The sequence below is a fragment of the Cantharellus anzutake genome (assembly GCF_015039405.1).
Source record: "Cantharellus anzutake strain C23 chromosome Unknown EI90scaffold_85, whole genome shotgun sequence".
Taxonomy (NCBI): Eukaryota; Fungi; Basidiomycota; class Agaricomycetes; order Cantharellales; family Hydnaceae; genus Cantharellus; species Cantharellus anzutake.
In genome coordinates, this window is record NW_024067035.1 from 164584 (window position 1) to 188087 (window position 23504).

At 48.1% G+C, this 23504-nt stretch overlaps 3 protein-coding genes across 3 annotated transcripts; all 3 read left to right on the forward strand.

Annotated features, from left to right (window-relative positions):
• Positions 1-3985: 3985 nt before the first annotated feature.
• Positions 3986-5688, forward strand: EI90DRAFT_2613526 (uncharacterized protein). The gene is made up of 6 exons (XM_039053338.1): positions 3986-4151; positions 4202-4621; positions 4727-4883; positions 4936-5178; positions 5305-5610; positions 5666-5688. The coding sequence occupies exons 2-5, from the start codon at positions 4293-4295 to the stop codon at positions 5314-5316; spliced, it is 741 nt and encodes a 246-aa protein (XP_038910218.1). The 5' UTR covers positions 3986-4151; positions 4202-4292; the 3' UTR covers positions 5317-5610; positions 5666-5688.
• Positions 5639-6705, forward strand: EI90DRAFT_2613438 (uncharacterized protein). The gene is made up of 3 exons (XM_039053337.1): positions 5639-5727; positions 5790-5976; positions 6033-6705. Exons 2-3 carry the CDS (start codon positions 5926-5928, stop codon positions 6486-6488), a joined length of 507 nt encoding a protein of 168 aa, XP_038910219.1. The 5' UTR covers positions 5639-5727; positions 5790-5925; the 3' UTR covers positions 6489-6705.
• Positions 6706-6801: 96 nt separating this feature from the next.
• On the forward strand, positions 6802-10057 carry EI90DRAFT_3081238 (uncharacterized protein). The gene is made up of 9 exons (XM_039061938.1): positions 6802-6849; positions 7102-7250; positions 7305-7665; positions 7715-8034; positions 8084-8413; positions 8464-8544; positions 8596-8799; positions 8851-9550; positions 9607-10057. The coding sequence occupies exons 2-9, from the start codon at positions 7122-7124 to the stop codon at positions 9933-9935; spliced, it is 2454 nt and encodes an 817-aa protein (XP_038910220.1). The 5' UTR covers positions 6802-6849; positions 7102-7121; the 3' UTR covers positions 9936-10057.
• Positions 10058-23504: the final 13447 nt, after the last annotated feature.

Here is a 23504-nt window from a genome sequence, read left to right on the forward strand (position 1 = left end):
AGTGGCATGTACTGTGTCACTGGCGTATCATACTTTTCAATCATTGCGATTCACTGCTCAACTTTGACCATGTCCGGTGGCATGAACTGTGTCGCTGGTGTATTGTAGTCTTTAATCATTGCAAATGTTCTCATGCCTGCACACTTGGATTCCATGTCTGTTCGATTTGGAAAAACCCAGGTCCCGGACTCACGTTTGTTGACGCATGCATCTGTTCCACATTCTGTTTCATGTGGATGATTGTTGCATTGAAAGAGGTCCATACTTCATTCACCCTTAAACTGAGGGTGAATGTCAGGAGACGCGCATCCTATTGAACAAGCCAAACATTCTCATTCCTGTGCACTACCATCCCTGTACGATTGTGTGTTACAGAATCCCACAATCGTGTGTCCTCGGATCTCCCCAATGACTGATTCATGCTCACCATCATTTTCCAATCTGGTCTCGATTTTGGGAAAAACCCAGGTTCTAAACACAACTCATTGGCTGTTTCATTCGCAGATGACGACTTCGGAGCGTCTCTCATTCCCATGTGTCTCCAGACTGATCGGATTTCGCGTTTGTTGAGACATTCGTCTCTCTTTTATGTTGACAATTGTCGGGTTCATGACCGAACGAGGTCCATATTTTGTTGTAAACGCGGCATTCCAAATATGGTAACCCGCTTCAGCAGTTCACTCGCAACCCAGATGTAATATAGAAAGAAATATAACTAAAATACACACGGCGCTCCAGTGCCCATATTTATACTTCTCAACAATATTCCAGGCTCTTCTATGCCCAGCACTTACACAGGCACCTAGTAACCCCTAGAATATTTCCGGATATTCCGGTTCAGTTTCATCATGTGACTCATATTCCAACATCCCCCCTCAAGTCACATACCCCTTCCGACAATTTTCTTGATCCAGAAATCCAGCCCTGTACGGCAAATTTCTAATGTTTCCTTTGTCCTTGATCCAAAAACCTGCCCTGTACAACAAATTCGAAGGGCCCGGAATCAATCACGTTCTCGTCCTCCGATATTTTCCCATCCTATACAGTCCTGACAGCGTTCGGATCCTTCCGTTCCCAATTTAGTAAGAGTAATTCATCATCGAGATGGCTTCGTTTCTATTTTGGGTTTCCTTATTCTCTCGGCAATTACGCCGGTAATGCCCCTTCTTTTGGCAATTCCAACAAACCAGCTCTGCTCTAGCCTGCTTTCCCCCTGCAATAAATGCTCCTGGGGAGGCACCCTCTTCTCCATATGTCCCCATCCTTGCCTCCTCATCCCTGAGAATACCCATCACTGCTTCCGAAGATGGCTCGTTCTTGTGGGAAGTCAAAGAAGCCGAAATGGCATTGAACTTCAGGTTCAAGCACATGATCAATGCATCGGCCAGATCCGAATCATCGACATTCATTCCGATTCTGTGCATCTGGTTCCAGATCGATTCGAGCCCATTAATATAATCGTCAATCGGCTTTTCGGGATCGTGTTTGAAGTTATAAAATGCCTGCGTCAATCAAATTCTATTGGCCCTGGAGTTCTTCTCATAGTGTCCTGCCAATTTGTACCAGGCCTCGACACCATTTTTGCAATGGCTGATCAACTTGTATTGTGATGGGTCTATGGTCAGCCCAATTATGGTAAGAGCTTCGTCAGCCTTGTTTTGGGCATTCTTTGGGATTTTCCAGTCTTCGCTTTTGTTTTTCCCTTTCTGAATTATGTCCCAACAGCCAGCCCTCCGGAGTACAAGGGAGACACCGAATTTCCAATCATAGTAATTATCCTTGGTCAATTTTGGCACTTGTCCCACCAGGGAGTTATAGTTCGGTTGTGTCCTCGGTTTCCACCATATTATGTAAGTGTAGCGATCAGATGAGGCAACGTCGAGTGAATAGAGTAATCCGGTTAGACCCAGGCTGGGCTCATAACCTGTTGTAAACGCGGCGTTCCAAATATGGTAACCCGCTTCAGCAGTTCACTCGCAACCCAGATGTAATATAGAAAGAAATATAACTAAAATACACACAGCGCTCCAGCGCCCATATTTATACTTCTCAACAATATTCCAGGCTCTTCTATGCCCAGCGCTTATGCAGGCGCCTAGTAACCCCTAGAATATTCCCGGATATTCCGGTTCAGTTTCATCATGTGACTCATATTCCAACATATTTCATCCATGCTTGAACCGAGGATGCATTCCCACTCTAACTCGGGTCCTTCCATCCTGAAGCTATTCGATCTAGACATTGCCGTACACAGCATGATGATTCAGCAGTACCTGTGCCTGAACAATTTCGTTCGTGGTCCGACCCCTATGTGTGGTGTGAAGCTTGATTGTTAGAAAGCGAAACTTTGGGATGGAGTTGCCATGGGGCACCAAACGCACTCCACCGCTCCCTCCATTACCTCCGTCCTTAGCTGCTGTCGTCGCCACCTCACCTACTAATGCTGGCAATGCTTCCCGTGCCCCCAACCCCAACCTGGAATAACGATTCACATCCCACCTGGCCGGTCCAAGTCATGATCTGTTGGTAGAATCCACCTCAACGGAACAAATTCAAAATAGTGAAGATAGTGAGTGGAAAGGGAAAGCAGACGCGTGCCACCCTTGCCACAGACTCGGGACAACAGCGCATGATTTACTACAGCGTGAGTTGGCTACAGCGTATGCCTATATTCCAAGAACTCTAATACTCCCCCTGCGATGACACTGACATCCACCCTGAGTCAAACACAGTTTCCCCCGAAGACGATGCTGATATTTCCTGAGCATTTGGATAGCCACGCAGTTTCCGGTGCGCCAGAATGGTGGTCTGCAATTAACATCAACTTCCGCTGAACACCAATCAGATGTCTTCCAGGACCGACCATGATTATTTATATGTTAGATACACGAAACACATGTATAAATTCACGCACACCAGGATGCAAGGAAATCGCAGCGATGTTCAACACCACTCACTGTATAGACAATTCAGAACCATGATCCCAACGCGAGGTTTGTATCATTTGAATGGAATGCCACGTATACATCTAATGTCCTCTGTGGGGAGGAAGAGGGGGGGAAATTTCTTCTATGTTTGTACCGTTCAACGACAGCTGAGATTGTCGGGCCACACTGTAGTTATGTCCTTAACAATCTGATTGTTATGTGAGATCGATATTCGTTCTGTTTTTCCATCGATCACCGATACTTGAGATCGCAGCTATCTATGTTTATGAAATTAACTGGCAGCCGAAGGCAGTTCAGCTACATAGTTCTAGTCAATCCAATTTTGTTGATTTTCAATTCAATCCAAGACCTTCTGACGCGTGACAGGTTGTTGGTCGCGCCAGTAGAGTAGGTGGGATTGAATGTCGTCTATCTTATCAAAACCGCTCCTCACATGACATGAAGCACGTTCCATCGTTGCCGTTGTCCTCTCTCTCCGTCGTCGCCCACATCGGCGAATACTACCACCGATTCGGCATAACAATGGAGAGCAAAGGGTGCCAATGCGGCAAACCCACACAGATGAGGACCCACATTTTAGCGGAATGCCCCCGAGTGTACAGACACAGACACCTACTTGGACGCGGCAACCAGACCAGGTTCCACACCCTCGTAGGAAAAGTGAAAGGCATTGAAAGACTTGCGTCCTTCATCAAAAAGTCCAGAACATGTGACAAACACCAGACCAACGGCCGCCACGGGGAGAGGAACACGACCCCAGGAACCCGGACAGCCGGGTAGACGAGAGACCACGAAAGCACAGAACGAAGCAACGGCGGAGGAGAGGAAGAGACGGGCGAGACGAACACAATAAATTATTTCCTTATTTTCTATTTCTTTTATCAACACCTCGACAATACCCACCGACACCACATAACCCGAGGATCACTGACACCAGACGATACCAACCAGACTACCCACACATCATGTATAGAAAGTCCCCTTCATGTATGCTACGGTGTATCGACCGGACAGCCGCACTGCCACGACATCACGGGGCCGCGGGGTATTAAGATAGATCTATCATCATCATCATCTCCGTCGTCGCCGTCCGCTCGGAAGGGTGGAAAGGAAAGAAAAAAATCAGAAAAGAGAGAAGAGGAAAAAGAGAGGGAGGAGGAAAGGAAAGGACGGACTCCCCGAACGAAAACGGGTGCAAAACGGGTGAGTGAGCGAAAATGCACACACACGCTCGGCTAACGAGACAATGGAAGCGCGCGCCGTCGCGTCGCGATCCCAATCCCACCCAACCCCAGCCACCGTCGCCGTCGCCGTCACCATCGCGTGCTGGGATCACAAGGAGGAATGAGGCGAGCAGGCCGAACGGCCCATGACCGTTCCAATGCCCATGCCAAGAGGCGAGAAAGAACGTGGCTGGATGAGTCGACAGACCGTGGTTTCCCTCCCCTCCCCAAATCCATCGCCCCTAATGCCTCGTCCATCCCGTCGCGCCATTGCTCGGCGCTTAAAGAGGAAAGGAAAAGGGTGATGAGTGGAAGAACACATGGGATGACTGACCCGCTTCGTCCTACCCTAATCGTCCCGTCGCTCTCGACGCGTCCACGTCTCTCCTGGCGCGTATCCACAGATATTCGTCCCGCGCTAGGGCTGGCTGGCTGGAAGGAAGGAAAGAGGTGAGCGAAAAAAAGGTGGCCGGAGACTGACGCACTTTCCTCCCAGATCTATCGCCTCGTCCATCCTGTCGTGCCGTCGCTCGGCGTCTATATATATATATATAGGTTGGGTGGGGAGAGGGGTGGAGACCGTGTCTGTTCGCTAACAAACCAATCGACCAACCAACCGCCCGTCCTCGTCCACGCCGCCCTACTTGCTAGTGCCGACTCAGTCATGAGGAATGCTGACAACGAAGTTTTGATGAGGAATGGCCAATTTACGGTGTGTTCCAAATGTGACGTTTGGTTCTCGTTCTTTACACGTCTGGTGGAAGAATTTGCAGAACACTCGAAGATTTTGCGCTTCATGCCCAGTCTGCGTCAGAACAAAATCACGTACAATCGCTCCATTTGGCCTCCTGAAAACATTGCCAATCCCTTCTCAACCATGGGAATCCATCGGGATCGACTTGAGCGGAATGATACACCTCGTACCCACGGTTCAAGCCTATATGGCACCCGACATGGCAGGGGTCTTCTTTGATCCAGTGCATAAGTTGCACGACCCAAAACGGATAGTAAGTAATCGCGACAGCCTATTTACCTCAGCGTTCTGGACAGAACTGCATAAACTAATAGGCGTATGACTTCGACTGTCTAACGCTTACCATCCCGAAACGGATGGCGCCACCACCGGACGATAGGCCAAATGCTGAGACAGGCAGTGTCTCAAAGCCAGAAAGACTGGGCTTCTAAATTCGAACTAGCGATCAACATGTCGACTTCCGATAGCACAGGCTATTCACCATTTGAATTGAATGGGATACGACAACCAAACCCTTTGCTCATATCACACGAATCACCGTATCCTAGTATCCGGACGGCAGCAAGAAAAATAGCATCAATCATGCTTGACGCACACGACGCTAAATCAGACATGGATTACCAACAAGCACCGAAAAGAAGTGACATTTAAAGTGGGCGACCTCGTGTATTTGTCCTTAACTTAGGTAAAGGGATATCACGGAAATTAGTTCATCGGCCCACTGAAGATTATTCGAGAAGCGTCGCCGGGCGCGAGCTTCGAATTAGAACTATCAGACGAGTTGAAACGGGGAATACACCCAGTATTTCATTCAAAATTGTTGTGACCTCATATCCCTAACGATGATATCTTATTCCCCAGCAGAAAAATTGATAACCACGTGGGGCTGGGAGCGTCTGATGATTCATTTGTCAGGCGAGTCATACGACATGACGGACAAGGAAACAATGCGAAGTTTTTCGTGCAATGGTCTAACGGCTCGACCAGCTGGGAACCATACATGACGCTACGCGGAAGAGCAGCGCTGGATGATTACTCGAACATATTAGGAGTGAGCATTTCAAATTTGAAACAGGATGATTTACCGATATCAGACATCACTGAAAGTATAAAAGGACTATCACTTGCGACGATATCCTCGGCATGCCACTGAGTTTTCTTACTCAGGACTTCTCACCGATATACACCCCATATTCGCACTTGGTTGTTCCACCCGGTACACACGACCACCAGGCTCTCCTTCGGGCGGCCGCTGGGGTCCGAGGTAGACCTCGCCGTGGTCCAACACGCCCTTACGGCCCTTACGAGCGTCGCGGACGAGCGTTATATGAACTATGGACCAAGGTTCAATATGGAGTTACCCAACCCGGCGGTCCCACCCTTTCGGATCCACGATGCATGATGAGTTGGATAACCATTTATCAAACCAACCTTTTGCCGCTGCACCTTCTTCACCATCTATGTCTAGCGCGTAGCTTAGGCGAGTTGTCGATGGTCAATTTGCAGAACGAAACCGCCGAGGTGGGATCCGAAGGATCGTCAAACCCGCAAGTTAATCATTGAAGCCTTCGAAATCGAAATTCTCTATGCAATCTTAGGTCTATATATCCGATCACTTGACTAACACCAGTTCTTGGATGCGAGTAGCAGTGCGGGTGTAAGTGGAGTGGTCTGATACCCGTCCAAGTTTTGTTAGTTAGACAGAACCTCTTGTATTTGCTCTCATAAATCAAGCCCTTTTGGACCTGTGACACTCTCAGTGACCTAGTGAGTTCGATAATCCTTTAGGACTTAGCCATCGGCGACAGCCGACCTTGAGGTCCCTCACACACTGCCACATATCCCACACCTTCGCTCTGCTCTACTGCGACACATCTCCTTGCTTATAACTTCCGCGATACTGAACCGATCAACTTCAGTCCTGGTAGGTATCTTGTGCATGCTAATGGCTTTATATCAGCCCCCTCTATGATACCTCCTTGATCAACCTTTTCACACGGCGCTAATTTGCTGCATGTGCCACTTATCACACTCAGATCTGAGTGGATTCATGATTGGCAAGTCTCCGGACATACTGCACATGTTCTGATGCAGTGCTGGTAGCGGGAGGCAGTGAACCTACAACATTTTTGCCTTTCTTATCTCTGATCAAATTGTTAATTCATTGTTGCTCCAGATTACCTTCCGCGTTTAGGCATGGCCTCACAGATAAACCAATCACTCCAGCAGCAGGACTTTTCTGCCTTTGCACTGCTGGATAAGGGTGCTGAAAAAATGAAAGCATTCCGCAGCTTACTGGAGACATCTCATCTAGGAATATTTAAAGTATGGTATTTTGAATTTGGGATTATTAGGTATTAATTGCATTTTTCTGACTAGGTCCATCTCTCTCAAATGGTCCCCCTCCCTGGAAATCGGATGATCCAGCAGAACTTTGTCAATGACCACGTGCAAGCATGGGGTGATGCAATTGACAGGGTGAACCATCCCATGTCTGGGCTGCTGCTCTATGCTGAGAGAGTAGCACCTGATGCAGAGGGCTTCCTCCCAACTCAGTTCAAGGTCCAAGTCTGCCATGGACAACATCGCAAGCTAGTTATGGAGGAAATGATTCGCCAAACGCTTGTTTCTCAATACAAGGGGCAACACAATGCAAAGCTTTCTGCATCACACAAGTTCCCCATTGATGAACTGTATGCACATCGAGATGCATACTGGTGGATGAATGTATACTCACAATGTATGCCCTTTAACAAATCCCCTCTCTATTACTAATCTTGTTCTGCAAGCCCTTCAAACTGAATCCAATGGCATGTTTCTAACCTGGGTCTTGGCTGATAATGTGCAGCACAACAAAGCCCCCAACTTGTGGGGAGATCTTATTTCTGCCTTCCTTTCCTTTGTCTCAGAATCAAATCCCAAGCCAGCCCCCTTGGATTACCAGGTGTGGTGGCAGACCATTTCTGGGAACAACAAAGCAATCAGTGACTTGAAGGGGATCTTTCGTTCCTCTGAAATGGTGAAGGCTTTGTATGTATTGAGACACATACCTGCATTTGTGCAGGATGAGAGAAAGACTCTGGAGGAATGTGCAAAAGGAATGCAGAATGTGAGTGGATATACTTTCCTGTGCATTATTGTCTCATTTAACCCCTTAGTTTTTTGCATCTGCTATTGAGATATCCATGTGGCAGCTGGCAATTATTTGTCAGAAAAATGTGGACCAACCTCTCCCTCCTCATGAGGTTGCTGACTGGCAATTCATCAATAAAGAGAACCTTCCAACCACACGTGGTTGTGCTGGGGTCTCATTCAAGGCCATTAAAGATGCATTACAGAATTCTCTATCAAATAAGAATACTGCTGGGCTGAAGGTGACAAGTTGGGAGTGGAAAGAGTTTAAGAGGGCTCAGAATGCCCCTAAAAATTTTCCAGGAAATCTGTTGCAGCCAAAGGGTGCTGGCCCATGGATCTTTCAGCCTGACATGGTGAGCAGTCATGAAATCCCAACTCAGTTTTACTTATTTTGGTTTTTTAGTTTTATCATCCTGATCACATCATGACAAGAGGGAGTCCACTCCATTTGAAATTAGAGGAAATCCGTTTCTGCTTTGAATGTGTATGTGTCATGGTTGCATTCTGCTGGGGTTGGCTCACATGTCAGCACTAGTTTGTTGGCTTTATTTGGGGAAAAAATGCAATGAGGTCAATCAGTCCTAGGGGAGGGGTGTATAATGAAGTGTTCTATAGGGCATACTTCACCCCTGGGCCTGAGGCATTTTATGACACACTCATACCTCATCTTGTTGGGAATGAAACTTGGGACTCCAATGACCCAACTTTACCTGCACAAAGGAAGATCAGTGGGCATTGGGTAAGTGGACTGCAGGAGGTTTAGGCAGATCTAACCTATTGTCTCATTAAGATTGTAAAGCATTTCATAGCAGACCATGAGAATTACCAGAAAATTACTCAACACGATGGGGATACCATAGGGGGTCGGGATCGCTTGGACCGTCAAAGTTTGGAACGCATGGCAAAGCTCAGTGAACCCTGGTACCACATCCTTGCATCATTCTGTCCTTTTAATGCAGAGGGTGCTTACCTATTTCCCCAAAGTAATTGTCTATTCCCTGCTGAATCACCCTCAGGGTTGATGCGGGATGAGGTAATAAAACGCCTTCCTCCTCCCCTAAAGGGGAGTCTTCCTCCTGCCCCTCCATCTCCTCCATCTCCCCCTGGATGGGGTCCTAATGAGCCTTACCCATCACCACCTACAATCCCTCCAAAGCCAGGCCCCTCTGGCTCAGGGTTATCAAGTGTCAGCCATTCTGGCACTTCAAGGCCATCAATTGTTGAACCCCCTGGAGCCCAGCCTCTCACTGCTGGCTCACCAGAAGTTGATCCATCTGCAGGTCCCAGTAGGAGCTCAAAGCCACCTCGCATTGGTGGTACATCACATTCAAAAGTTAATGCACCATCTTATCCTCATGGGTCCTCTTCACCAGCCCTTCATGAAAAGGCAGTCCATAAAAAAGTTGCAATGAGAAACAAGGCACCTGAGCTGGATATTGGTGGTGGACAAATGAGGGGAGGAATGCCTGGCACATCTGCAAGACAGAATTGTAAGTACAGTGAAGTATGTGCTATTACTACTACACTAATCTTGGGTGGACTTTAGTGCCTGCAAGCAAAGAATCTACTTCCCAATACATCAAGATGGAGGAAATTCAAAAGGCAGTTGTGGAGCTCTTCATGGGTGAAAATGTGGAGAGGAAGTTTGGAATGAACCTGAAGCAGAGGGATAACCTGGTGAGCAATCTGAAGCATATCTTCTCAAACAGGGAGATGGCAGAAAGCATGTTGGCAAGGCCAGATGCATGTGTATCTCTGGCAGGAGAGTTGTACCAAGTAGGACTTCATTCAACCACTAGGCCAACTCCAAGGAGGCATTGGATAGTGGAGTCAGATTCAGATCAGAGTGGAGAGGGTCAGGATATGGCACCCTGACCATTCCTTAGGCATACAGGCACTCTAAGGGTGTGAGGCTTCTCCAACATCAATGGACTTGTGTATGGTGTGAGTTGAGCCCCCAACATGTATATACAAACAGCACAGATGGTAGTCATGTGAGTAGAATGACAGTTTATGTTAGAAATGCTGATTCTGTCAGGGATCAACAATGACCCTGGACCCTATGCTGGCTGTGTGTATGCATGTGGGAAGTATGCTGGCAATTCCCATCTACTCCGCTTACCTAAGCCCCAGTGGCCTGGATCATCTCCGGCATTGTTCTGGAACATTCTATGATCACATGATTCTATCGGCAATCCATTTGGTTTCCTTATTGCTGGACTCTACATGTATATAGCTGACCTAAGATGGGGACATCCCTTTCCCCCAGCTTTAATCACAACTAGGTTATCGGAGCAACCTGTGTGAGCATGTGTGTCCCCTGACAGATCCCAGATGAAGGAGAGACTGCCAGGCATTCGATTAGCAATGCTAAGCACACCATCCTGGGATAGTGCACCTTGTGCTGCTTCCACCTTAGTTTCCCCATCACCTTTGGCCATCACACCACTGGTTGACCACCCACCCCTGCCTGATGCTTTGGCATCACTTTGTTGGATGGGTGTCATATCTGTACATACCCAATCCCAATTTGAATTCCAGACCCTCCACTTCACCACCTCTGGAGACCTACCCTATCCCTGTCCACTCCGATATCCACCTTTGGACTTGACATCACCTCCCTCCTCATTCCTGTCCTCACTCCTCTCCTTCCATCCCTCTTCCACCAACCTCCACCAAGTTACAACCTTCCACTGCCATCCTGTACCCTGTACTTGGACACTGCTTGTGCTTTCGCTCCAAGATTCTGCCATGGTCCTGACCTCAGACTTTGACTCCACCTCGGTCCATTGCATTGGTGACCTCATTCTATGTAAACACCATTGCCAATTATTCTTTGGACTTCCAACTCCTTCTCTGTAAGCTCCATCACCTCTGAGCTTCACAGACTGATCTCAGCACTTTCACCACCTGTAGTATACATTTCGCACTTCTCCCTCATCCCCAATTGGACTACTGCTTCCTTACATTCAGCCAATTAGTCCTTCACCTCATCCTCCTGCCCCTCTGGGCTTTGCCCTCCTTACCTCCTTTTAGATGTACCATAGAGTCTAACCCTTGACCCTCGGTACCACTCTGCTTCCGTAGTTCCCTTTGTCTCTGTTCAGATGCCTTTGTTCCATTTCAGACCACCCTTGTTTCCTTGTGCTTTCATCTCTCCATTATATGTAGGCACTTGTACATACTCGATTAGACCCTCAGTCTAAAATCGACTAGAAATGCCCCCTAGAGACTTCCTCCTCGCTATGTCTGAAATTAAGGACCAACAGGACAAACAGCAATGGCACAGCACTCCCCTTGAGTCGCTGTGGCCAAGGTCCCTCCTTGCTAAGTCTCCGGTTCCACTCTGGAATCGTCCACTCTTGCCCAGTTCTAACAATGGGCCACAATCCCACTTGTCCTATGACAAGGTTGTTCTCCCTGAGGCTCCATTGAGCAATGGTACTTCATACCACATTTAGACACCAGCACACCCAGTCCAATCCCAGTCATTCTACTCTGACTCTACTCCACTTTGCCAGACTTCACCACTCTACCCAGGCTGATACCTATATCAGCCTTACACTGCAACTTGCCTAAGTGGGGATTGAGTTGAGAAGAAGGGTAAGTTTCCCTATTCCCAGCTTGGCTGCTATAAAAGGGAAATGTACTGTACAGTTCATAACATGACTATGGGTAGAAGCTGAGCATGTTCCCACGATTTGGAAAAGGTGTCACATTCACCTTGACTGTGAGGTCTCAGGGTAGCTCAGCACACAGAGCCGTAAGTGATACAAGGGTGTGTATTTTACGGTAGTGTGTAAGCAGTTACCCAGAGGTTCCCACTTACCCATGTGACTATATGTATCTTAATTACATGTGGCTTGGGGTTTGGGGCTATTGCCCTGACATTCTCCCCCCTTGCGTTGCATTTGCGACACATACAAGGTTAATGGTGAAGAAAATAAAGTTTAAGAATTGATTTACATTGAGTTTGAAATTATCAATGAGCGTTTTATTGTCACCACTTTAAAGTGGGCGATTTGTACATGTTGGTGAAGGAGAGAGAAAAAAGGTTTAGGGAATAAGTGAGTGTGGGCCATCACTTTGAAGTGAACAGTGATACATGGGTATCACAGAGAGGAAAGTAATGGAGTTTGTCAAAAATGAATTTCGACCCAAAGGTTGTATGTCTTTGGTGTTCCTCACTTGTTCCATGAGGGTTTGTGTGTAAATGGTGTTTACACACGAGCAGTGGTGGATGTGGGTTTTATGACGAAGTAGAGATTTCTGCAATTGTTACTTGCGGTTCCTTGCATACAATATTGTGTGCAGGGCCTCGAGTTGGGGGAAGGTGTTTTCACGGGCACCTTGATGGCATATTACCATGTCACTTTCCCTTTCCTCAAGGGTGGAGTCATTGCCCTGGAGGAGGGTTTTCCTCTGGGTTGTTCATTTGGACATCCGATTGCTGCATCGGATGCGATGATGTAGCCTGGGCTACATTGTCGAGCTGTGGGCTCAACGAAGTGGGCGCTCCCTGGGTGGGAGCAGGTTGTTGTGTTCCTGAGCTACTTGGCTCAGGTGTGGAGTACAGTAGGTCTACCGTTCTTCCTGTGGGGAAGGGTGGTCATTGGCCTGGTTGTCCAGTGTGGAGACTTGCATCTCTTTCCCGGTATTTGGAAGCTTTTGCTTCCCGTTCCGCAGTTCTTGCAACACGTTCCTCAGGAGTCCTGAGTGGTTTGAACTGGGACTTTATATAGGCAGCTTTGCCTAGACTTTCCCAGGAGATTTTTCCCTTGTTCTCCAGGGAATTGTACTCCTCCATGAGTCTTGCAATACTTGGGAGTCCCAAGAAGTATTTCTCGGTTTCCTTCGCTTTTTTGCGAAGGACTCTATGTACCTTGCCGCTTTTGAAGGTGGCTTCAGCCTGTTTGTACCAGTGTACGAATTCTTTCCCACTCACGCTTGTCCACCAAGCATATGCAGCATCATGCGCCACTTCTGACCCCGCTATTCTCCTCATGGGGAAGTTGGGGTTGATTGTTATGTCGACTGGAGCTTCAACTTTGCCAAACTCGTTGAGTTCAGTGGTCTCGTATAACATGTGGACACTTCCCTGCAGGGTAGCTTGCCCATAGGGTGCTGAGGTACTCAGCAGCCCGCCGCCTCTGGCAGTGGTCCCTGTTTTAGGGTCTGCCATCAGTTGCCTACCACTCTCCCTCTTCCCCTCGACATGGGTTTGCCCTTCTGAGGGCGGGCCCTTATGCAACCCAGACAGGGTTGCCTGCCCACGGGGTGGTGGGATAGTCGGTGCCCCAGCACCGTATCCCCTCCCCCTGACCTGGGAGGCCCCTGTCATGATGGGTTTGGCAGCAAGGTCTGCCAGTGCGCATGCCTCTCTGAGCTCGCGTTTTAGTAATTCAATCTTCCTCTTTTGGAGATCGACCTCTCTCTCTGTGTCTTTCAGAGAGTCAAAGATGCCCTCGGCATCTCTTCGTGCTCTGTTGTATTCGCACCTCCATTGGGTGCAATTGTTGCAGGCATCTTCTGATGCCCTCAAGTTATCAGACCGTGCCCATTTGGACGGTCTGGACGAGGAGCCACTGTTGCTCCCTCGTCTCCCTCCTATGAGGGACTTCATTTCTTTCAGCTCCTTGTGGAGCTGACCTGTCTGAGCAGCTACCGCTGATGCAATAGCTGATTCCCAGCCGGCATTTGGCTGGGGTGTTGTTGGACCTGGGCCGAATTGGCTGATCCAGGGGTTGATCTGGCCAGGGAAGTTCCCCGGGGAGTATACCTGGGGCTGCAGCAGCAAATGCTGCCCCTGGAATGGTGCTTGTTGTGCCATCAGTGCAGTTTGCACCGCATATGGTTGGAAGCCCCTCTGAGGAGGCTAGGGGTATATGGTGCCTGTTGGCAATGCGGATGGTTGTTGGTTCGTGGCACTCATTTGTGCCACGTGTGTCGTGTAGTCCATGGCGCTTATCTGTGCCTGGTGTTGTTGTTGTTCCGGGGAGCCTTGCTCCCTGGGTTGTTGTATCTCGATGCCCAGTGGCTTGTTTGGATCGAACCGAGGGTTACCTCCCCCAGAGAACGACATTTTGTTGTTATGTTTCTTGTGGTGGTGGGAGGGGTTTTAGTTCTTGCGTGCATGAGATTCGCTGCAGTTGTGTGTGATTTTACATGTGAGCCTGTGGTTCACGTGGTCTAGGCGAGTTACTCACCTGGCCCATGTGATCTCTGGCACATGGTGTGGCTGTCTGGGTGAGTTGCTTGCCCAGAACTTTCCCACGCTCTTGGCTGTGGGCCATCGTCCCTCAGCTTTACTTCCTCCACCTCCATTTTTGGGGGTGTAGTGATGCCGAGAGTTCCCTGTCTTCTTTGATAGGGAGGTTTTCTGGTTCCCTCACATTTTGTAGTGTGAGGTACTCGTCCAGGTGGGCGAGGTCGTTGCAATTTCCTAGGGGTTCCCATGTGGTGTCCCCTAGCTCCCATTTAACCTTAAACCAGAGTTCATTGTGGACCCATGTGTGGTTTAAGATTTCACGAACTACTGCTTCGCGATCGGGGTATTCCCTGAAGTCGTAGAATATGTTTGCTTCCCTATTTGGGAAGATTTCTTGTTCATTCAGCTCATGAGGTACAAGCCGGGATACATGGAATCTTGGGTGGATTCTGCATTGTTCAAGTTGTGGTGGCAACTTGAGGATGTAGTTTCAGGTCTCTGGAAATGTTTCCAGAATCTTGTAAGGCCCTATGTATAAGGGCTTTAGTTTACCTGCCCTCCCTTTGGGTAGGTTCAGCTTATCTGTGGATAAGTATGCAAGCTTGCCTTTTCTCAAAGGTGGGTCCGGGTGTCTTTTCTTATTTGCCTGGATTGTTTGAGTGGCGCGATTGTGTGTTCTCACGTTGTGTGCTGCCATGAGGTTTTCCTTCGCCTTTTGTTTACTCCTGGGCAGTCTGAGGGTGGTGCTGTTAGGCACATCTTTGGCATGTGGCCGTAGATTAATTTGAACAGGGCAAATCCTGTTGATGTGTTTGAGCTCGCATTGATCGCGAATTCCGCCATCGACAGCTTCGCTGCCCAGTCGCATTGATCTGGTCTGTCATATCCATACATACCTGATCCCAACCCGACTCCTGGACCTCCATCTTCACCACCTCTGGAGTCCTACCCTACCACTGTCCGTTCCAATATTCACCTTCGGTCCTGACACCACACCTGACACCACACCCCCCCTCACCCCTCATGCCACCTCCACTCCTCCATCCTTCTCCTGCCCTTTCTCCATCCGCTCCGATACTCACCTCGGACCGAACACCACTCCTCTTGCCACCCTCCTCCCACTCCTCCTCTTCCTCCTCACAGCACCTCCACCCTTCTGTCACTCTCCTACCCTTCTCCTGTCCGCTCCGATACTCACCTTCGGACCTGACACCTTCCCTCTCCTCCACTCCTCTCCACTTCTCCTCTCTCCTCTCTCTTCCCTCTGGCCCTCTTCCACCAACCTTCTGCCAAGTTATGACCTTCCACCGCTGTCCCATACCTTGTACTCAGACGCTGCTCGTACCTTCACTCTGAGACTCTGTCATAGTTCCTGCCTTGGACTTTAACTCCACCTCGGCTTTGGTCCATTGCATTGGTGACCTCATACTACATAAACACCATTGCCAATATTCCTCGGACTTTCAACCCCGCCTCTGTAAGCTCCGTAAGCTCCGTAACCCCTGAGCTCCACTGATCATCTTCGGCACTTTCGCCACTCATAATGTATCTTTCGCATTTTCCCCTCATCCTTATTTGCACTGCTGCTTCTTCCCATTCTAGCCAGTTAGTCATCATCCCCACTTCACCTCACCCTCCTGCCCCTCTGGGCTTCGCCCTCCTTACCTCCTTTCGGATGTACCACAGGTTCTGACCTATGACCTTCGGTACTGCTCTGCTTCCACCATCCCTTTGTTCCCATTCGGATGCCTTCGTTCCGATTCGGACGACCTTTGTTTCCCTTGTGCTTTTGCCCTCTCCATTATATTGGTGCTTGTACATACTCGTTTTAGGCCCTTAGTCTAAAATCAACCTGAAATGCCCCCTGGAGACTTCCTGCTTGCCGCCTATGAAATTAAGGACCAAATGGACAAACAGCAATGGCACAGCGCTCCACTTGAGTCGCTGAGGCCAAGGTCCCTCCTTGCTAAGTCTCCGGTTCCCCTCTGGAATCGTCCACCCTCGCCCAGTTCTAACATGGTCTGACCATCGGATGTAGTATTTGTACTACTTTTTGTATCATTCTTTCTGCTTGGCCATCGCCTTGCAGGTGGAATGCAGTTGTGAATTTCAACTGCACACCGAGTATTCGGTATAGTTCGCACCAAAATTTTGACGTGAATTTCGAGTCTTGATCTGATATGATTGAGTGTGGTAGGCCATGGAGTCTTACAACTTCACGAAGAAATACGAACGCTAGTTCTAATGCATTCATTGTTGTTTTTATTGGGATTAGGTGGACGTTGGACATCAACCTGCAGATGATTACCCAGAGGTAATCATATCCCAAGCTTGTTGGGAATGGACCTGTGAAGTCCATGGCTATTGACGACCACAGTGTTTCTGGGGTCGGGAGTGGGTGAAGCAGTCCGGGATTTCTCCTGGTACTTTTCTTTGTTGTCTGACAAGTTCTGCAAGACCTGCAGACCTTGTGGGTGTCCTTCCTCGTCGACTTCCACCAGAAGTATCGATGGAGGGTTTCCACTGTTTTCTTGGATCCTAAGTGTCCAAGTGTTTTGTGGATGTTTTCAGGGATTATTCCTCGAATGGACTTCCTTTTGTAGTTTCCTTTTGGGACTACTATTGGGTTGTCCCTCCTTCTCCAAGTCGGGTTATCAGCCCATCTTTTATGGAGAAGTTTTTGAAATCCCCCAGGTTCTCTAGGATTTTCCGGTGGATCTGGCTTTGCGAGTATCCAGATTTTATTGCCTCAATGAGGTCTTTTCCTTCGAATTGTTTTTGAAGGTTCTCTTCTTGAATTATGATTTCTTCCAGGTTTTGGGTGCTCCCCCTAGAGCTTCCTCTAGGGTATTTCTCACACGTATTGCTGCAAGTCTCTTTTTCTCTGAGTTTTTACTCAGAGTACTGCTTAGCAGCAGTTCTTCATATTCCTCGATTCTGTCAGGGATAGTATCTTCTGCATTTTTGTCCAGATGGATGTCCGCCGACACATAGTCATCGAAATGCAGATCCTTGTCAGTTGATGAGTCGTAGTACCATGAAAGTGCATCTGCCACTTTGTTCTTGTGGCCTTCCACATATTTTATTTCGCAATTAAAGCTTGTGAAGAAAGCTTGCCATCTCAGGTGTCTACCTGAGTTGTGGTTTTTCGCTTTGAAATATTCCAAAGCTTTGTGGTCCGTGATTACTGTGAATTTGTGGCCTCCCATGAGATCGTCTTGCCATCTCATGAGTGCTTCGAGGACACCCAGTGCCTCGAGCTTGTAGGCGAAGTACCTATGTTGTGTGTTGGTGAACTTTTTGGACATGAATGTGGCCAGGCAGCAAGTTTGCCACTTTTCGCCTTGTCCAATTAGTGCGCCCATGCCTGCTGGGCATGTGTCTGTTATGACCCAGACATGGAGTTTTCTCCTCTCTTTTTCTGAGAGGCTTTCCGGTGGATTCCACTGGACAGGCTTCAGGATCGGAGCCCTGCATGCTAGACGTTTGATCTCATCAAAGCATTTCTGGTGGAGTGGTGTCCACCTGAATGTCTGCTTGTTTGAGCAGATTGTTTGCAGTGGTCCTGTGTAGCCACTGATGTTTGGCATGAATATCGATAGATATTCTACCATTCCCAGGGATCTTAGGACTCTGTCAAAAACCCGGATTGTAGGGGAAAATGCATGAGTCCAAATGCAGGTGGGGCTCAACTAGAGGGGATCCAAGAGCTCCAGTAGTGGACCGAAGCTTCTCAGGAAGCCCGGTTCTGCTGGATGGTACAAGAGGCTCTAAGGAGGACGTGGCCTCAGTGACTTGGAGGGAGCGCTGTGCCTCTGTTATGTCTCAGTTAGTCCTTGTATTTCTTATGTCTGAGGTATCTTGTAGAAAGGGGATGGGATTCACTCAAAGGGACTTTGCAGTAACTCGTGAAAAGTGATAGATGCTCCATGGGCTCCATGGGATTCATGGGATTTCATGAAATTTCATGGGATTTCATGGGATTCCATGGGATTTTTTGAAATTTCATGAAATTTCATGGATTTTCATGGAGTTCCATGGATTTTCTGACAAATTACATGACTTTTACAGCCTCCCATGAGTGGTCATGGGCTTCTGTGGATGTTCATGGACTCCCATGGGTGTTCATGGAATCCCATGGATATTCATGGACTCCCATTCATGGACTCTCATGGGTGCCCATGGGTGCCCATGGGTGCTCATGAACTCCCAAAGGCCATTTATGTAACAGCTTCTATGTGCTGTTATTTTGCTCTGTTACAAGGATTTGACACTATGCTGCCACAGTGATGTGCAGATGGTCAGAGCAGAGGGGGGGGGGGGTTTCCATTGTTCAATCAAGTGTGAAGCAAATATTGCCATAATTAATGATGAAAGTTACTGAAGATAGGCAGCACTGACATGTCTATATTCACCAATACTATTATAAATTTTGCTGTGATCAAAACTGATGGAGATGTATGCATGTTTTTCCCTGGGCTCCTCACATGTATGATGCACCTGTGATTGGTTGTAAGGATTGAATTCCCCACCCTTAACCTTAATCCCCTCATTAATAATGTATGTAGCCTCAATATGGCATGTACTGATGGACTGGGAGTGTGAGGCTACACCAGTGCTTAAACAAGCACACCAACATATTCAGTGGACACTCACAGTTGTGGCACAAAAATCAAAGTTCATATTTATTATTATAGAAATGGGATTTTCCCATTTTTAGCCTCTTACAGGCTCTGTGGAGTACAGTATCCCATGCCATGTAAATAGTTAGTATCCAACAACTATCATCACACAAAACCTGACCCAACTATGTTATTGTAAACCAAGCTCTCACAACCTCTGCCACATTATCTGTAGAATCATCCCTATGCTGACCCCCTATCCTGCACCCAAAACCTATGGAAATGGACCAATTCAGCCCCACAGCTCTAATATTTCTACAGACTCCTGTTGTCAAAGACTGGATTTGAAAGGGAGGTATGATTCAGTGTTCAGAGGGCTTTTGTCGGAGACCAGATCTGGGACAAAAGACAATGTCCTGTGGTGGAGGGCTTTGGCCTCAGCAACTTATCCCAGGAGCACTGTGCCTAGTAACATGTCCATGCCCTAATTTACTGACTGAGGAGGGACTCTAGAAGAGGGGAAAACTCTAGTTGATTTTATTACTGAGGTGTAATGTATCTACATGTAATGTATATATAGTTACATAGGAGGCAGCCCATAAATGGCAGGGGCCAGGAGGAGCAGAGCTAACAGAGTTACAGGTTAGCTGACTGAATATTACCGATGAGTTGGGTTACAGGGTTTAGTGGAGTGATGGGCTATAACCCAGAAGCAGGAAGGAGGGATTGGCCCAAAGGTAGACTTGCAGGGAAGGCAACTAAGTTGCCTGGCAGAAGCAGGGGTGCACTTGTGGATGTTGGAACTGTCCGGAGACCTTCAGGGTTCTGTACTTAGGGAGGAGGTAATATATTGAAATGAGGGAGTGGTGACCATCAGGGGTGTCAGAGGGGATTGCAGAATCTGGAGGCTCCAGGGTTAGTGATGGGGGAGTGGAGGCAATCTGGAAGACTGGAGGTGGTGAAGGGTGATGATGGCTGTGGATGGATATGACAGCTTTGGCCTCAGTGACTCAAGCCAGGAGCACTGTTCCCAGTAGCATGTTGGGGCCCTAATTTGCAGATACATGGGAAGTCTAGGTGGAGGGCCCATAAATGGCAGGGACCAGGTGGAGCTGACATATGTAACAGGGTCAAGGGTTAGTCAACTGGCAACATGGGTTACAGGTTTAACAGACAACAACCCAAAAGGAGAATGGAGAGGGCAGTCCAAAGGCAGACTTGCAGGGCAGGCAACTAAATGGCCCAATGGAGTCAGGGGTGTGCTTGTGGACATCAGAGCTGTTTGGGGTTCCATACTTAGGGAGGTGTAAGTAATATATGGAAATGGGGGGGTGGTAACCATTGGGGGGCTCTGAGGGGAAGACGGGATTTGGGGGCTCTGAGGTTGGTATGAGCAGTGGAGCAGAGGTAATCAGGGATGGCTGGAGGTGGTGGCAGAGGATGGATATGACACCTGTGAAGACATATGTATAAAGGCTTTGGTTGGGTCCCCATGGGTCTCTATATTTTATGGAGTCCTGCAATTTCAACTGATATTTCACTTGCTATAGTATTGTCAGGGCACCTCACCTGACCATACAACCCTGAAACCCCTCCCCCCAGTCTCTCCCCATTTTTCTCTATTTTTCCATGTGTATTTACAACCAGGAGCCCACATACAGACCCATGTGACACCCTTTCCAAGCTGTGGGAATGCACCTGGCTTCTGCCTGCAGTCACACTATAAACTGGCACAGTCCACTTCCTTTTATAGTAGCTTAGCAGGGATAGGGAAACTCACCCTTCTTCTCAACTCACTCCCCACTAAGCCCCCTCAGTGAGTTTGAGGAACTACAGGCAGGATCTAGTGCCCCACTGCCCAGAACACTGCACACACCCAACTCCAAGGTCAGGCTGCCCCTGAATGAGGGCTGAGTCCTGACAAGTATGTTGTTGTTCATGCACTGTCATGGACTTCTGTGGACCTCCATAAACATCCATGGACATCCATGGACATTCATGGACCTTCTAATAATGCTCCCATGGGTATTCATGGGCATTCATGGTACCCATGGAATTTCATGGAAATTGGAAGATAATGTTGTACATGGGCTTTCATGGGCTTCCATGGGTGTTCATGGGTGTTCATGGCCACCCATGAAAATCCATGAAAGCCCATGAAAGCCCATGGAAAGCCATGAAAAGCCATGGATATCCATGGAGCCCATGGGAGATATTACACTTTTCAGATGTTACTTGGACTTTGGGTAGCATTTTAGTCGAGATTAGAACTGAGGAACTACAGGTTCTAATCTACAGGTATTTATAAGGGGGAATGGAAAGGACTTAGTCAAAGTCCGAATGATAATAGAAGAACACCGAAAGGTGCCGAATGATACCGAGAGGTACTGAAAGGTCCCAAACGATATCTTTAACAGGGAACTGAGGTGTTGGGTTGAGGAGGGCGGAGTAAGAGGCTGGAAAATGAATGGGAATGAGAAATGGGTAAGGGGGGGTTAGCCGACTGAATGGTAAGAAGAAGATAGTCGTGCTAAGAATGGAAGGTGACTAATAAGTGATGACCTGAGTGGGGTCACCGAAGGATGCAGGTAGCTCCGAAAGCGGAGTTGCATATCCGAAGGATGTTGGGTGACTCCAATAAATGAAATGGGTGGAGGAATGGTTTAGGGATATGTCATGGGATGTCGGAGGTCCGTTGGGATATCGGAGCAAATCCAGAGTCTCCGAATGTTCCGACTCAGGACCGAGCTTCCGGGATGGGAGTGGCCAAGGTTCAGTGTGCCACAACCAGACCAGAGCTGAGACAGTCAGGAAGGAAGGTGACCTGGGGAGTGGGGAGGGTGTAGGGGATGGTGAAGTTGTTAGGAAGGTGTGGTGTGGTGGGAGTGTGTGGGGTCGGGATTCTGGGATATGACAGACTCCTGTGTGGTCTACTTACTGGCTCTCAGCAGTTGCGGATTTTTTCCATTTTATCTGCTTGAGTGTGGATGCCTTGTTCATCCACACGGCTTCCTAGAATGTCTAGGATTGGAGCAAATGGCTGGAATTTTTTCCAGCTTATGTAAAACTTTGCCCCCTTGAGGCGAGTGAACAACCACAATAATGTTTTATTGTGGTTCTCCACCGATCTTGTGCTGGTGAATATATCATCGAACCAGACATGTAGGTGTCTGCCTACTTCTCCTCATAGTTCCCAGGTCAGCAGGGACTGGAAAGTAGAGGGAGCGTTGCGGTCTCCTTGCTGCATCGTGTTCGAGTTGTACGTCCTGTAGGGCATAGAGAATGTCATCCTATGGACATCGTCTGGATCCACGCGTATTTGTTCATATGCATCTGACATATTGATCTTGGATCAGTTGCATGTCTGGCATTGGTGTGACATCGAGGATCGTGTTTGAGTTACGATTCCTCGCATCTATTACTGTGCGCAAAGATCCATCTGCTTTGCAGATACACAGTAGCGGGCATGCTTGCTCGCTGTTTGCAGGATACCACCATCCTGCTTTTACATAGCGATCTATTTTGGTCGCTAGTACTTCCTGCAGTGCTGCAGGACATCTTGGGGGTGTTTTCCTGAAATTTCTTGTTTGGATCCTTCAATGGGATTCAATGGTTCACCTCCCTCAAGGGAGGCATTTCTAATGGTGCTGGCACCATTACGGTTTTGAATTTCTCTCTCCACCACTCCGTGAGTATTTCGAACTCGGGGTTGTTCATGGAGAGACCTTCCAGATGTGGTACGTCTGGAAGTTCTAGTCCTTCCGGACTAGGATTGGGCCAACCTTCAGGGTACTTTCTTTCGATTACCCTGAGGTGTGTTTCAATCCTGCCTCCTTGTCAGGGGGGCTTCTTTTTTGGCTGTTCTCGAGCTCTTGCTCAAGTTTTCCATCCATGTGATCTCGTCACATGGTCTTCGCTGACTCCAAGGGTATCTATGTTACCCTTGTTCACTGTTCTCACTTTGTGGGACCGGAAGTCTAAGCTTACCTGGTTTTTGTTTAACCAGGGGGTGCCGAATATGGCATCGTATCTATCAATGTTAACTACATTGAAGTAGTGTTTTTCTATGTGGCTGTTGATCTCAATGTCCACATTTGTTCCAAACAGGATCTGTGATCTTGTTCCTTTCGTCCCCATTTGAAGGACAACTGGGTTCTCCAATTGGAGAATTGGGATATGGACCATGTGGACGAAGTCCGGCGATATAGCGTCCATTTCGGCTCCACTGTCAAATAGTGTGTAGGCTTTTACACCTGCTATTTTTATATGAGCTGTTAGCGTTCTCTTTGTTGAGAGCAGTCTGTTTGTGGGGTATTTTCCTGCATCTTTCGAGATGTGGAATTTCGCATCAAACAAGGGGGTCGGGGTTTTGATCGACTTTTGGTCCTTCTTCCCTTTTTCCTTGTTTTCCTTGGGTACTTTGGTGTATTTCCCCAAGGCATCTTTTCTTGGTGCTTCCACCAAGGCTTCAGCAACTTTTTCGTCTGCCATGTTTTCTAACTGGCATGCTACAGCCAGTTTGATTTTATAATTTATGTCGTCGTAATCGACGACTGACATTGGGCCCATTCTTATGGTCCCAACATTGACTTCCTCACCCTCTGAGTCAGGTGA